Source organism: Scatophagus argus, chromosome 9 (genome assembly GCF_020382885.2).
Source record: "Scatophagus argus isolate fScaArg1 chromosome 9, fScaArg1.pri, whole genome shotgun sequence".
Classification (NCBI taxonomy): Eukaryota; Metazoa; Chordata; class Actinopteri; family Scatophagidae; genus Scatophagus; species Scatophagus argus.
In genome coordinates, this window is record NC_058501.1 from 24975557 (window position 1) to 24988676 (window position 13120).

The 13120-nt window shown below is 43.7% G+C and overlaps 3 protein-coding genes across 6 annotated transcripts; 2 read left to right on the top strand and 1 right to left on the bottom strand.

The window, feature by feature from the left end:
• Positions 1-712: 712 nt before the first annotated feature.
• On the bottom strand, positions 713-4481 carry LOC124064803 (sorcin-like). The gene is made up of 8 exons (XM_046399599.1): positions 4197-4481; positions 2610-2651; positions 2367-2436; positions 2184-2227; positions 1832-1979; positions 1631-1744; positions 1444-1502; positions 713-1013 (listed from the first exon to the last, which is right to left on the bottom strand). The coding sequence occupies exons 1-8, from the start codon at positions 4242-4244 to the stop codon at positions 987-989; spliced, it is 552 nt and encodes a 183-aa protein (XP_046255555.1). The 5' UTR covers positions 4245-4481; the 3' UTR covers positions 713-986.
• A 97-nt stretch (positions 4482-4578) lies between these two features.
• LOC124064801 lies at positions 4579-7829 on the top strand. Of its 4 annotated transcripts, none has more exons than XM_046399594.1 (5): positions 4579-4665; positions 5221-5532; positions 6642-6941; positions 7383-7452; positions 7533-7829. In XM_046399594.1, exons 2-5 carry the CDS (start codon positions 5334-5336, stop codon positions 7624-7626), a joined length of 663 nt encoding a protein of 220 aa, XP_046255550.1. In that variant the 5' UTR covers positions 4579-4665; positions 5221-5333; the 3' UTR covers positions 7627-7829. The 4 variants fall into 4 exon arrangements, with proteins under 4 accessions (XP_046255550.1, XP_046255551.1, XP_046255549.1 ...); XM_046399595.1 differs by having other exon boundaries at positions 4620-4756; XM_046399593.1 differs by lacking the exon at positions 4579-4665 and having other exon boundaries at positions 4782-5532.
• Positions 7830-7923: 94 nt separating this feature from the next.
• Positions 7924-13033, top strand: snrnp48 (small nuclear ribonucleoprotein 48 (U11/U12)). Its single transcript, XM_046399581.1, has 9 exons — positions 7924-8159; positions 8595-8708; positions 8965-9025; positions 10291-10371; positions 11326-11511; positions 11791-11912; positions 12345-12457; positions 12567-12689; positions 12819-13033. The coding sequence occupies exons 1-9, from the start codon at positions 8013-8015 to the stop codon at positions 12898-12900; spliced, it is 1029 nt and encodes a 342-aa protein (XP_046255537.1). The 5' UTR covers positions 7924-8012; the 3' UTR covers positions 12901-13033.
• Positions 13034-13120: the final 87 nt, after the last annotated feature.

Consider the following 13120-nt stretch of genomic DNA (forward strand, 5'->3'; position numbering starts at 1 on the left):
ATCCACCGAAAACATCATAACACAGAGGAAAGAAGCACATCGATCCGCTTCATACCTGTACAGGTGTTCCTGTGACGATCCTCACGCCCCGCAGGCTCCTGCTCCTGCTCAGGTATCCCGCTGCCTGTTGGCCCTGAAACTGATCCAGTAATAAACGTTATGCTGGCTATTCAACTCCAACGTTTACACAAACAACCTCAACCAAAGGAAAGCACTTTGGCTTTTTGAATCAGGATCCATTAAGTTCAGTGATGACAAAACACTGCACCTCATCAATACTCAGCGTTCTGAACACCTCACAGGATGAACGTCCAGGAAAAGGTCAAATATACCCATTTAAACGTATCTACTTCCTGGTTAGATCAACCCAGGGTTAGCTGTCACTGGTGTTTAATGTCAACATTCCTTTTTGTGCTAAACTTTGTGTAATGAGAATTTATCCCGAAGACTTCATACAAACATGGAAACAGACTAAGCTGCTGAACTTTGGACTATTACACGCCAGCAGAGCGGTTGCACTATGTTAAAGAATATAGAACCTCCTTCTATAGAACCGTGGATAAAAGAGCTCTCAGAATGCAACAACAATGAACCTGACAAAGGAGCTTGGACACCCAGTTTACCGCACCAGCTGACACCTAACAGTCAGAGACGTGTCATTTCCAATACCATCCAGTTCAAAGAGACAACAAACAAACAAGCAGACAGAACCTCAGCTTGTGATATTACATGTTTATTAGTTTCATCAGCGTCGCGGGCTCACACAGGCACACAGCGGCTTGTCATTGGTCCAGGCTGAGGGTACAGGAACCTTATTAGTCTGTTAAAGCATTACTTTAAAAAATGGAACGTGACTGTGATATTTTAATACTGTTTGTATAACAATGATTAAAACTAGAAATACACATTGAAAGTACTGGTACATGCTGTTACTATGAGAAGATTAAAAAGAGCAGGTGTGTCCCTTCTGATCAGCGTCTTCCTCCTCATAGGCTCATGGTGACCTGGATGAACTACGGAGAGAAACATGTCAGAGTATGAAACCAGCACTACGAGAACTGTGAGCCATTTAAAAGGAAATATAACAGCGCAACAATTAGATTAAGGCAGAGCAGACTCTGCAGCGGCGCACTGCTGCCCCCTACTGTTTGTTATTTATATTCCATGTTTAATTCTGTCCTGCTTCTTCATTTTAGTCTAATAATGTCAGCTGAGTAAAACAGTTTCTCCAGCTGAACCCAGGTCTGTGAACAGCCTTCTCCTCTAAAGAAAAGCCAGTGCTGGCGACCTCTTTTTCACAGTTGAAATGACATTTTTGCTACTGCAGAGAGTGAAGCACCAAAGGGGATCAGTTTAAACGTCTCGTGTACAGTAATGACGGACAGAAGCAAAACCAGCTGTAGAAACTTTAAAAAATGTCACATCTCAGGTGTGGAAACTCACGTCGTCGAACTGAAACGCAGCATTTCCAGTTTGGGTCGTGTCTCTCCGGCGGAACTGATCTGAAACACACACACACACAGCTGATTTATCTACTACCTCATGAGTCTTCGTTGTTAGTTTTGCGTTTTCTCTGCTGCTAAAGCTGCCGTCTTTGAGATGCGGTCTGAGATGTCATGCTTTCGCTCACCAGTCAGGGCACGGAGCTTCACACAACAGCTCATAAAATCATCGAATGCGATCCGGCTGTTTGTGCTGTAGCGCTTCATGATGATGTTCATGGCCTGAGGGCTCAGATTATAACCTGCACAGGAACACACAGGCTGTCACAATCAAACGCTGTCAACATTTTTACACGGTCTGACGGCTTGTTTGCTTCGTCTGCTGGTACCCATGGAGGCGATGGCCTGCTGCAGCTCAGGACCCTCCATTGTTCCACTGCAGTCCCGGTCGTAGGATGCGAAGGTGGACTTCCAGCCGTTCAGAACCTGCCACAGCTCCTTGAACTCATTAAAGCCCATGGTGGCAGACATGTCCCTCTGAGACAGCAGTCAGTCAGGGAAGCATCACACACTTTACAGGTGTTGTTGGGACAAATGACTCACTGAAAATCCTCACATGAAATTCCATATTACATACTAAGACGACACAGCGTCACTACGTTTAACGTCACAGGATCCTGTGGGACAGTTTGTCCCCAGACGTGGACCGCGAGCTGCTGAAGCTCTCTGAGTGAAGGATACATCCAGCATGCTGATCATCAGTCTGCAGGCTTCCAGGCTGAAGGCTGTGAGAGGGAAAGGAGTGAGGGTTTAAGCTCCAAGAAATTCCTGCATTGTTTCATCAAGCGGAAAGGAAAAAGAAAGAAAAGTCGGGTAACCCCATTTTGTGTGGCTACTTAATGAAAAGCTGCCTGGTGTTCTTACGTTTGTATGAGCCAGCGATGCCGGACTGCGTGAGGCAGCGCTGCAGCTCGTCTGCACAGATCTGCCCATCCTGTCAGAGTTTAAGAAAACACAGGGAAGGGAAATAAAACACACACAGCCAAGTGAGAAACATCAGGACCCCGTCAGCGACTCTTACTGCAGTCCACAAATCAGATGCATGCAGTACAACCAGGCCCAAACACACTGAGGGGAAGCGTTGCTCGTGTCTGCGGCGCGTCATACCTGACCAGCTACAGCCGAAAAATATCCGTAAAGGGGATCTTGCTGCGGAGAGAAAGAAAGAGATGGAGAGACAAAGAAAGATCTGCTTAGCTAAAAGATGTCTCTGAATGTGGATTTTACATTACAAACGTACCAGCAAAGTTTCCTTTCTGGCCAATCAGAATGTCACATCGAATCAGCTGCCATGTTACTGTAACCATCAGTGTAGTCGAAAAACCTTTAAATCAGTATTATGCTGCTATATGGACTGTATGGCCCGTAGAAAGATGTGTGTGTATCTGTGTGTGTGTGATGTGTGTGTTTCAGTCTGCAGCATTTGAGTCACTAACTTAATCTCAAAAACACCTCAAAAATGTCGTTCATTCACACATTATCAATACCTGCTGCCTGCGATCTTCACAAAGTCCACCACTGCTGCCTGTGTGTTCACACTGACCAAAAGATTAGCTCATTATCTGGTGTGTGTGTGTGCGTGTGTGTGTGAAGAAACTGCACCCTCAACCTTCACTTCACTTTTATTGTAACTGATTACCTCAGTGCTTATGAAATTAAACTACTACAAATTACAAAGACTTTACAGGATTCCTCCAGACAAACGGTCAGTTTAAAGTCAATAAACAAATCAAATGCACGAAACTCATATTTTGGGGGCAGCCGTGGCCTAGAGGTCGGAGAAGCGGCTTGTGATCGGAGGGTCACCGGTTCGATTCCCCCACCGGACGGGGCAGGAAAAATTTGGGTGTGGTGGAGTGATTAATGCAATAAAATGCCCCCCCCCCCCCTTCATTAGCTGGCTGATGTGCCCTTGAGCAAGGCACTTAACCCCCCAATATGCTCCCTGGGCGCTTGATGCTGCCCACTGCTCCTGTGTGTGTTTCACTGCATGTAATTTGCCAGGTGTTGCATGTGTGTGTTCAACTAAGGATGGGTCAAATGCAGTAGTCAAATTCAGTATGTGTGTATGTAAAAATATATATACTGTCAATAAAAGTTGATTGATTCTTCTGTACAATACACCGATGTACAATTGAGGTACTTGTACTGTGCTTGAAGGTGCTGCTTCAGTGGGAAAAAATACAACTTTTTACTCTGCAACATTTATTTGACTGTCAGCCTTTTTTTAACAATAAAAGTTATGGTGACACATTAAAATATCCATCAGTGTATAATTTAACGATGAACACAAAGACGAGCTGATTATCTGGTTATCGATTAAAATACCGATCAAGTTTATCAGATCAGCTGGCGATCGATCACTTCACAAACATCCCATCATTTGTAAGCATTTTAATCACTTTATAATTATTTTATGTGACTTCCACCCTCGAGGCCTCGTCCCTTAAATAAGAAGTTGTAATTTTTGTGTTGTGAATGATGAATTATCAAAGTATGGACGCTTGTCTGACTTGTTAGTTCGCTGAATTCATTTATATTTTCTACACATTAATGGGACAGAACATTTGCGGGACAGTTTTCGGTCGACTCGGCCAACTTCCGTCCTCTTAGACCGGACGCCTGTCCCAGGAAGGTGGACGTACCGGTACCCACCTTTGACCGATGTTTGACCACATTTTAACGTTTACTCACCGCTGCGGGGAACCCACCGGGGGCACCGCCGTATCCTGGATAGGCCATTTTTAATCCAATTTAAAACGAACAAAACGGGAAATTCCAGTCGAAATTTGCACGGCGCTTTCGGAGACGCTAACGTCGGAGGGTGTGTCGGCCGATGAGCACAACAGCCAAGAGACGACCAGAGCTGGGTTTACACTGTTGGAAATGATCGTGAAGCACCGGGGCGGCTCTAAACGTGAGTATATAACCCGGGAATGAACCAAACACAAGCAGGAAACGGGCACAAAGTGTGTAACCTTTGAGTCGCTTGTTAAATGTCCTGCTCCCACCTCGCTACATTCCGATTGGCAGTCAGTGACCACATGATCTCCAATCAACCAATTGGAGCCCGGCGCTGGCTCCGGCTTTTAGCAGCCTTGAAAAAACAGTTTATTAGGAACACTTAGCTAACATCAGTACAGTATAATGCAGCAGTTCTGCGGTGATAAATATACTTTGTTTGTGATAGAGATAACGTTAATTCAACTGTGTGTTCAGGGGTGATGCTGAACTGAGTGGCACCGTACAGACAGGTGTCTACCGTGACTGAACACCTGCGGGACAGGTGTATTGCACCCTGAGACTTTAAGCTAAGTGTATCTCAAAAACTGTAGCTGAGTATAACCACTAGTGTTCTTAAATAACAAACACGTTTTTGAATGTGTTTTTCCTTAGCTGGTCTCTCTACTGAGAGACTCACTGCTTCATATTTAAAACCAATGTGCACATTTTTTATGGAAAATTTATGGTTTGTTGAACTTGGCCTTCACTCATAACAATAAAGTTGCCAGATTTGACTCTGATTGTTGGAATCAGTGTTTGTTATCCAACTGTTAATAAAATAAACTGATAAATGGAAGTTTAAGACAGCATTAGAAGTGAAACACCACATTCATAAAACTTCCCAGCTTGTTATGAAATGTGGACAGAAATACTGAAGTGTAAAATATTCTTCATATGTAGAAAATGTTTTCACACAGACGTGATCCTGTTGCAGGAAGCATTACATCAGTAGGTGGAACGAGCCGCCCAATCAGCTTGTTCTCTGAGGTGACTCATAGCGTCCTGCTGCGTCCGCCTCGGGTCCAGAGAAAACCCATCTGATGCTCCATGTTTGGTGTCAGAAGGAGGATGTACAGACTGAGTCCTGACTGCTGGGTTCGTTCGCCCAGACCTTCTCGGTGTCTCCATCCTCAGCCTCCAGGGAGTCTTGTTTCAGGTGTGCTGAGCCACCAAGAGGAAGAGGAGGAGGAGGAGAAGAGGGAGGAAGAAGCAGCAGAGTGCTCTGCTGTTTGTTGCCACACTGCAGGTAAATTTAAAATTAGATCAAATGTTACAGATTCATGTGGAAATGAAGTCATTGCAGGAGCAAAAGAACTGGATAAATATGCATTATTACTGAAGTGGAAAGCAAAGAAAATGTAAAAATGATAAAAATACCAAAGAGCAATAAGATGCACATCCTCCAGTATTGTCTGTTCAGTATATACAGCATGTTCTGCTTTTGAGGTGAGATAAAATAGAACTGTTTTGTCCAAGATGTCTGATACATGCAGTAAAATAAATATTTGTGTACTTAGAAGGTCTATGAATGTGGAAGGAAAATATTTACTGCTCATTTAAGTTCATTTAACAATCCAAGTGTTGATGATCAGCATGTGCATGAACAGAATATGAAGCGCTCAGGAAAGGGAATGAGAAACTGTGAAAATGAGAATTGAAACAACACCTGATCTTAGTGAGAATATCTGATTCAATGAAGTTCATGCAAACGAGTTTGCAGGTCCCATCAGCTGCTCTCAGCCTGCCATCACACAGCTGGGCGTCACATGGCTCCCTTAGAGCAGACATTTTGTTTGTGTCACCCTGTGTGCTGTGTGTGTGTGTGTGCGCCGGTGTGTGACTGCTGACTCCACTCCTTGTCCAAACCCAGCAGGTCTGATCAGCAGGTGCAGGAAACAGACGGATCAGACATATGATGCAGTGCAGCTCTCAGCCAGGCCCCTGCACTGACCAGCCATGCATGTTTGGACTGCTAATGTGCTGGAAAGGAATAGTTCACCCAAAAGTGAAAACTCAGTCATTATCTCCTCACACCCATGTTGGATGGAAAGTCGGGTGAGGTTTCTTAGTCCGCAACACAACCTGAGTTCTCGTTGATCTTGTCTAAAGATGAATGGACTCAGGAAAGGCCAGCACTTTCCACAGGAGCTCACTGCCAACAGAAGGGAGAGGAGAGTCTCTCACAAGTGGGCAGTGCCAAAATGAACGAACAGCAGATGAGCAATCTATATCAAATCTTTTATGAATGTTTTAAAAGATGTTTTAGGTGGTTAAAATCTATGAGTAAAAATACATTTCTTGTTGGCTGTCTGTAACTGATTAGGTAACTGACCTGTTTTACACCTGATTCTGCAGGTTGTGATGGCGTCATCAGACAGGCTGCTGGTGCTCAGTGCTCCACCTCCAAACCTACCATCCACACAGGGAGCCCCAGCGGCTCTGGCCTGACTGCTCGAGGTCCTGGTGCTCCTTCCTCACAGCAGCCAGAACCAGGGACAGACGCTGAGCGGCGAGACCCGTCACAGCATCACGTTGGTGGTTGTTGCAGGGAGGGTCTGAAGATGGAGAGCCAGGGATGTGTTTGTCTTTACGGGCAGAGGGAACCAGAATGTCTTGGTCCCTGCTGGCCCGGGCCTCCATATGTCTACTACGGAGGTGAGAGTTCACCTGACATCGAAACTTTGTGGATGTTTTCTAGTTTTTCTTAATAAAACTTCATTTCAACTTTTTTAAAATAGGGTTATTCAAGGGAAAGTGGGATTAACATCCATCAATACACACAATCCGCTCACAGTAACAGTGTAACAAAAACTGTATTCATTTTAGTTCCATGCAGAACACCAGGAGCAATCGACCTCCAAACGGAAAATAATGTACAAATCATCAAAGATTCGTCAATTTTATATATCAGAACTAACCTCATACAGGTCATGTCATGATTTTTAGATTTCAGTGAATCGTTGCTATGAAATAAAAGACAGCTTTTTCTGAGAATAAGCGACTGCCCTGAAAGAAGAGTTGGACTCTTTGTGATAGTAACTTGAGTCTAGTGTGAGAAACAAATTGCCATAACAGCAGTCTGTTTGTGTCATGCAGTGAGGAGGAGCCTGGTGGTTGGTGTGGAGGTGGTGGAGGAGGTTGCTGTTGAAGACACTATAGAGCTGATGTAAGTGCTGCATGACTTTTGTTTCTTTGTTATGTTCAACTTCTATCAACGGTACATCATCAACCTTTTGTCTAACACAGACTGACATGTCATCAACTCAGTCACACACGTCTGGTTTCTTGTGTGTGTTTTGTGCCATCAGAACAGAGGACATATATACAGATGATCTGCTGATGCAAGACGAACAGCTGTACCCCACATGAGCCATAAGTAACTTCACTGTGTTCTGCTCTGACTGTATGCAAATATATTACTCACGTATATGTCAAATTTGTTATTTATTGAGCTTGTCACTATTGTTGTGTGGGTGTTTAAATTCACTGTCAACTGTGTTTAATAAGATCAGAACACAAAACAATAAAACGTATTACTTCTTATGATTGTTTTGGTTTTTAATAATATAATATAAGATAATGATACAAAAGACTTCAACTACGAGCATGCATCGTTTCCGTTGTTCTTCCGCTACGTCATATTATCGCGCCAAATATGGCAGACGCTGATGCCGTGAAAACGAAATACAGATGATTTCGGGCCAAATTCTCGTTTGAAACCTTAAAATGTCTGACTCGTTACAAACACAAAGTGTGCAGGACCGACTGGACCGCGTGCAGGAGCTGACAGAGTTCACCGAAAGGTGCAAAAAACGGCTAGACGACATATTTAAAACGCTGGGATGGTCGTGGGACGAGAAGGGCTCCAACCAGGTAGGCTAACCGTAAGCTAACGCTAGCGTTTAGTTCTCAGTCAAAATGACAGTCTTTTGAAAATGATACAGTAGATACGTTACGCTTGTAGCTTAAAGTTTTTACCCAGACATTGAATATGTTGGATTGTTACTTCTCGGGCTGCTGTGCTCCTTCTAGATGTTAAAATCCATTTTGAACTTTTAAACATTTCTCCTTGCGTTATAGTTCCTCACGTAAGTTTGTCCCAGCCTAAATGACTTCTGGGTAATTTCAAGTCTGCAGGAGTTGTATGTTAATATGTGACCTCTGTGGGGGTTGACTTCCACACATACAGTCAACATACAAGCATTGATATTTTAGGAACTCTGAACTATCAGCTCTAATATATTTGTATGCTTTAAACTTTAAAAGACCCCTCATCGTGTTCCTCTGATGTGTGTGGTGTTTTCTCAGGAGCCAATGGAACAATGTCCCTACGACCCCAATCACAGAGTTCCAGTCAGGAGCATGGAGAAACACAAAACATCCTGCAGGCTCCGGAAGATGGGCTACTCCGCCGAGGAGCAGGTAAGGCGCTGTAATGGAAGCTAAGGTGGCAGCGTTCCAGAATAATATGTGCCACCCATTTAGACATGCAGGTTTTAGAGCCTCCACCTGTGGCGGGAATAACAGTGAGGACAACAACCAAACAAAAACAAGACAACAGTGTCCAAAAGCTTCTCTTCACCACGTGACCGACTGCTGTAAAACACTCCGCTCCACTGCTTTGTTAATGTACGACTACTGTATGAGAACAATGAAAAGGTTGCCCTCTCTTTTGCAGGCAGAGATGTACGACCCCTCTGTATGTTATGAGAACAGCAGTGTCAGAACCTTTACAATGGGTGAGTCATTATCGCTTACTCTTATCGTGAAGCTCAGGATTCAGTGAAAGGTCCCCTTTTTCTTTTGAGTTTTAAAGAAAATGCCTTGAAGACAGTAAAAATAGTATGATATTTTTGTTCATGGGTGTTGTTCCAGAAAGTTTCTATGTCTGTATCTGTGTGTTCTATGTCTTTTTCCCTACAAAACAACATAGAACATACAACTACTGTCATGACATGGAGATAGTGAGAGCGTACAGGTACCTGAACCTACAGGTACCACAACGTTCACATTCACACACTGAAAGGGATAGAAAAACACTGAACAGGATGATAAGGAGGACAGTTTCTGTCTTGGCTGTCCTCTGGACTCGGTGGAGGTGCTGGGTGAGACATCCTGAACAACCTCATCCTCTGCATGACACTGGGGACCCTAAGAAGCTCCTTCAGTTGCAGACTGCTGCACCCTCAGTGTAGGAAGGAACCTGTTGAAGGTCTTTTGTCCCGACAGCAGTCAGAGTCTACAACAGGCTGCTGCTGTGACTCCTCCTCTGTGGCAGGACCACCTGAATCCTCAGGTCGCCACCAATAGACCACCATGTTTACTTACTCTTAACCTGTGCAGTACCTCAGATGTATATGTGTATAAATCCTTTCTACACAGCTGTATATTCAATTCAGTTTTTTTATATAGCACCAATTCACAACAAAAGTTATAAGATAAGATGAACTTTATTGATCCCATAGTGGGGAAATTAAATTTACTTATCTCATGGCACTTTCCAATTAGAGCAGGTCTAATGCATTGTACTGTAAATATAACCTTATATTTATTTATTTTGTTGTTATTATTATTATTTTAGATGATCTTTTATATCTTTTACTTTTCAGATAATAAAATTATTTTTTTCATTTTTCTTTTATTGATGAAGAAGATTTTGAAGACATGAAAATCTTACCAACAGTTTTAACTTTTTGTTGTCCTTGTTGTGGAGTGTTTTTGTGGCTGTATTGTCCAAAGATGCTGTTAAAGAAAGTGAAGAAAACACATTATCAAGCATTATTATCATTTTATAGAGATCTGTTTAATTTGAAAGACAAAGACCACAGCTGTGCCCCTGGAGGCCAGTTCTCTTAGACTCCATTTTTTCATCTTTAAAACAGGATGAAAGTCTTCCTTTTAAAAGAGGAAAGTGATATGAAGTTCTGTTTATTTAAAGGCCGTTAAAGTAAAATGTGCGTGTTTCTGGCTTCACGGCTGTCCTTGTGTCATTTCCTTTGTTCAGACAAATCCACCCAGCACCAAGTGATCCTGCAGGCGAGATCTGCTGCACCACTGATGAGGATGGAAGGAGTCTTCTGGCAAGGTGTGAACTTATCTTGTGATGCATGACAGCAAAACTTTCTCCTGTGATGTGCTGCACATTCACATTCCAGATGCAGTGACAAACCACTAGATGTCGCAAAAGAGTTATCTTGTGCTAACCTCACTGTCGCAACACTCTGCTGTTTGGTGCTCCTCAAATCTGCCTCCACTCCCCTCAAATATCAGCCCTCGTAAATAAGAAGCTTCTGTAATTGAAGACATCTTAAGGTCGGGGACTTTCAGCTTTGTTTAATGTCATTTCTCAGCTGACGTGTGGCTCGTCTGTTGTGTGTTCTGTTTGCAGCAACAGGGGTGAGTATTAGAGAGGAGCTGGACTCTGGTTCAGGCTTGCCTCGTTACGTGTCGTATCCTTTCACATCATATCCTTTGGAACCACAGGGCTGGGCTGGGACACACACACACACACACACACACACACTTCTCCCTGTACGTGTTGGGGAAAGTCTTCATGATGTGATGTTAGGAGCACTTTGTGGAACTGTTTGTTTGTGAAGGACTGAATTTTGTTTTTATGTGTCCCATTTTGACTGTTAACATCATTTCAGTTTAAACTTTTCACTCATTAAATCCATAAGGATCATGAAGGACAAGAGACCGTAGATTAAAGACACAAGCTGAGTTGAAAAGGAGCTTAGAACCTTACAACAACTAAGAAGAAACTGAGCAGGAACCTGAATCTTTGTCCAGTTAGAGTCACTGAATTCCTTACATTCGTTTACTTTAACACAGTGTTTGCTAAACTACATATTAAGGTACTCTGTAATGGTCGATGAAGCCGATTTTGTGTGAATGTTAGAGTCTCCACTGTTTGTGGGTTGGAGCTGCTGAGGAACTGAGATTATCAGTAACAGCTGGACCTTTATCATTGAGAAGAGTTCTGTTGACTGATGTGGAACCACTGAAATGGTGTAAAGACTCTCTGGTCCTCCAACAGGTCAGTACTCTGGGCAGCCTGTCGACGTGCCTCAGAACCACAAACGCACGGTGTGCGACCTCACTGTGGCCGACCGATTGGCTCTGTACGATCACGTGGTCGACGTCCTCAACCGACAGAGGGAGGGCGCCGCCTCCTCCACCAATGATGACCTTTACGTAGATTTGGTGTCCAAACTCCAGAAGGGTAAGACAGAATGATGTAACACTGTCTGTCAAATTATATTAATAAAATCTTTCGTATTACCTCTTCATACACTACTATTACTATTTTTATGTTGAGCAGAGCAGTTTAGTTTCTCCTTTGGTATGAACCTCTAGTATCTCTCTCTCTCTCTCTCTCTCTCTCTCTCTCTCTCTCTCTCTCTCTCTCTCTCTCTCTCTCTCTCTCTCTCTCTCTCTCTCTCTGTGTGTGTGTGTGTGTGTGTGTGTGTGTGTGTGTGTGTGTGTGTGTGTGTGTGTGTAGATGAAGGTCAGAACGAACCAAAGACTCACTTGGAGCTGATGGCAGAGATGAGGGACTACAAGAGGCGTCGTCAGTCTTATCGAGCCAAGAACGTTCACATCACCAAGAAGTCTTACACCGAGGTACAAAATGGCAACAGGACGATGTTCAGCGAGTTCTTTACCCATAATCCCTTCTGTCTGTTGGTTCACTTCAGCTTTGTTTTTCCCAGAGCCCAAACTGATGTCTTCAGATTATTTATTTTGTCCAAGCAACAGTCCAAAGCCCTTCATTTCCTATCTTAAATGACAAAGAAAAGCAGTAAATCCTGACACTTAAGAATCTGGAAGCAGCAAATGTTTGACATTTTTGCTTGAAAAGAATGAAACAGTCTGAGTTGGCTGCTGATTTTCAGGATTCGTTCACCTGCTCATCACATCTTCACCAGCTTCAGCAAGAAGTTTCCATACCTTCTGATGTTGTGAAAAGACAGAAATGGGAACTTTAACGTTTAAATTTGGCAGACGTGATTTGCAAACCCAGCAAACTGATGTGCTGCTGTGGTCACCCTGCAGGTGATCAGAGAGGTGATCAACGTCCACTCAGAGGAGCTCAGCAGGCAGTGGAGGGAGGAGGAGCAGCAGGAGGAGGAGGAGGAGCCATCGAGATCTGAAGTCACCTCTCATAGGTACAACGGACGCCGCGGCCTCTGATGTCGTTGATTTAAGGAAGTTGAAGGTATGCTGAAGAGAAGAAGAAAACTGAACTGTAGGGCTGATTTTATTTTGTTTTGCCAGGCGTCGACCGGACGAAAGGCGGTCGGCTTCATCAGAATCAACTCACGGCCACAGCAGACGCCATCGCAGCCGAGAACGAAGTCGAGAGAGAGCGAGCAAGAAGAAGAGGAAGAAGGAGGACAGGTGTGTTCTGTTGCTCCATGTTTTGCAGTCAAGAATTTTTCCGAAGTGATTCGTTTGTTTTCTCACAAAGTCAGATGGCACACGTCATCGGCCGTCGGTTCTCACTGTGTGCTGTCTGGACCTTCGCAGGGATTCCCGGTCCCCTGATGACCACCACCACGACCGGAAGAAGAAGAAGAAGAAGAAGAAAGAGGAGAGGGAGAGGTCATAGTGTCGCAGCAGCAGAAGTCACGTGAGAGGAGCTCGCTGTGCTCTCCACAGGTTAAAACACGTCAGGCCACTTCACATTTTAAAGTCACAAACCTGTTGATGTTTGGAAAGAAATAAAGTTTTGGGAACGAAAATGATGTTTTGACTTTTTCTGCTTCAGAAGCAACAGAAGCAAAAATACAAAACATTTTTTGTATTTGTAATGTGTTATACAGTGTAAT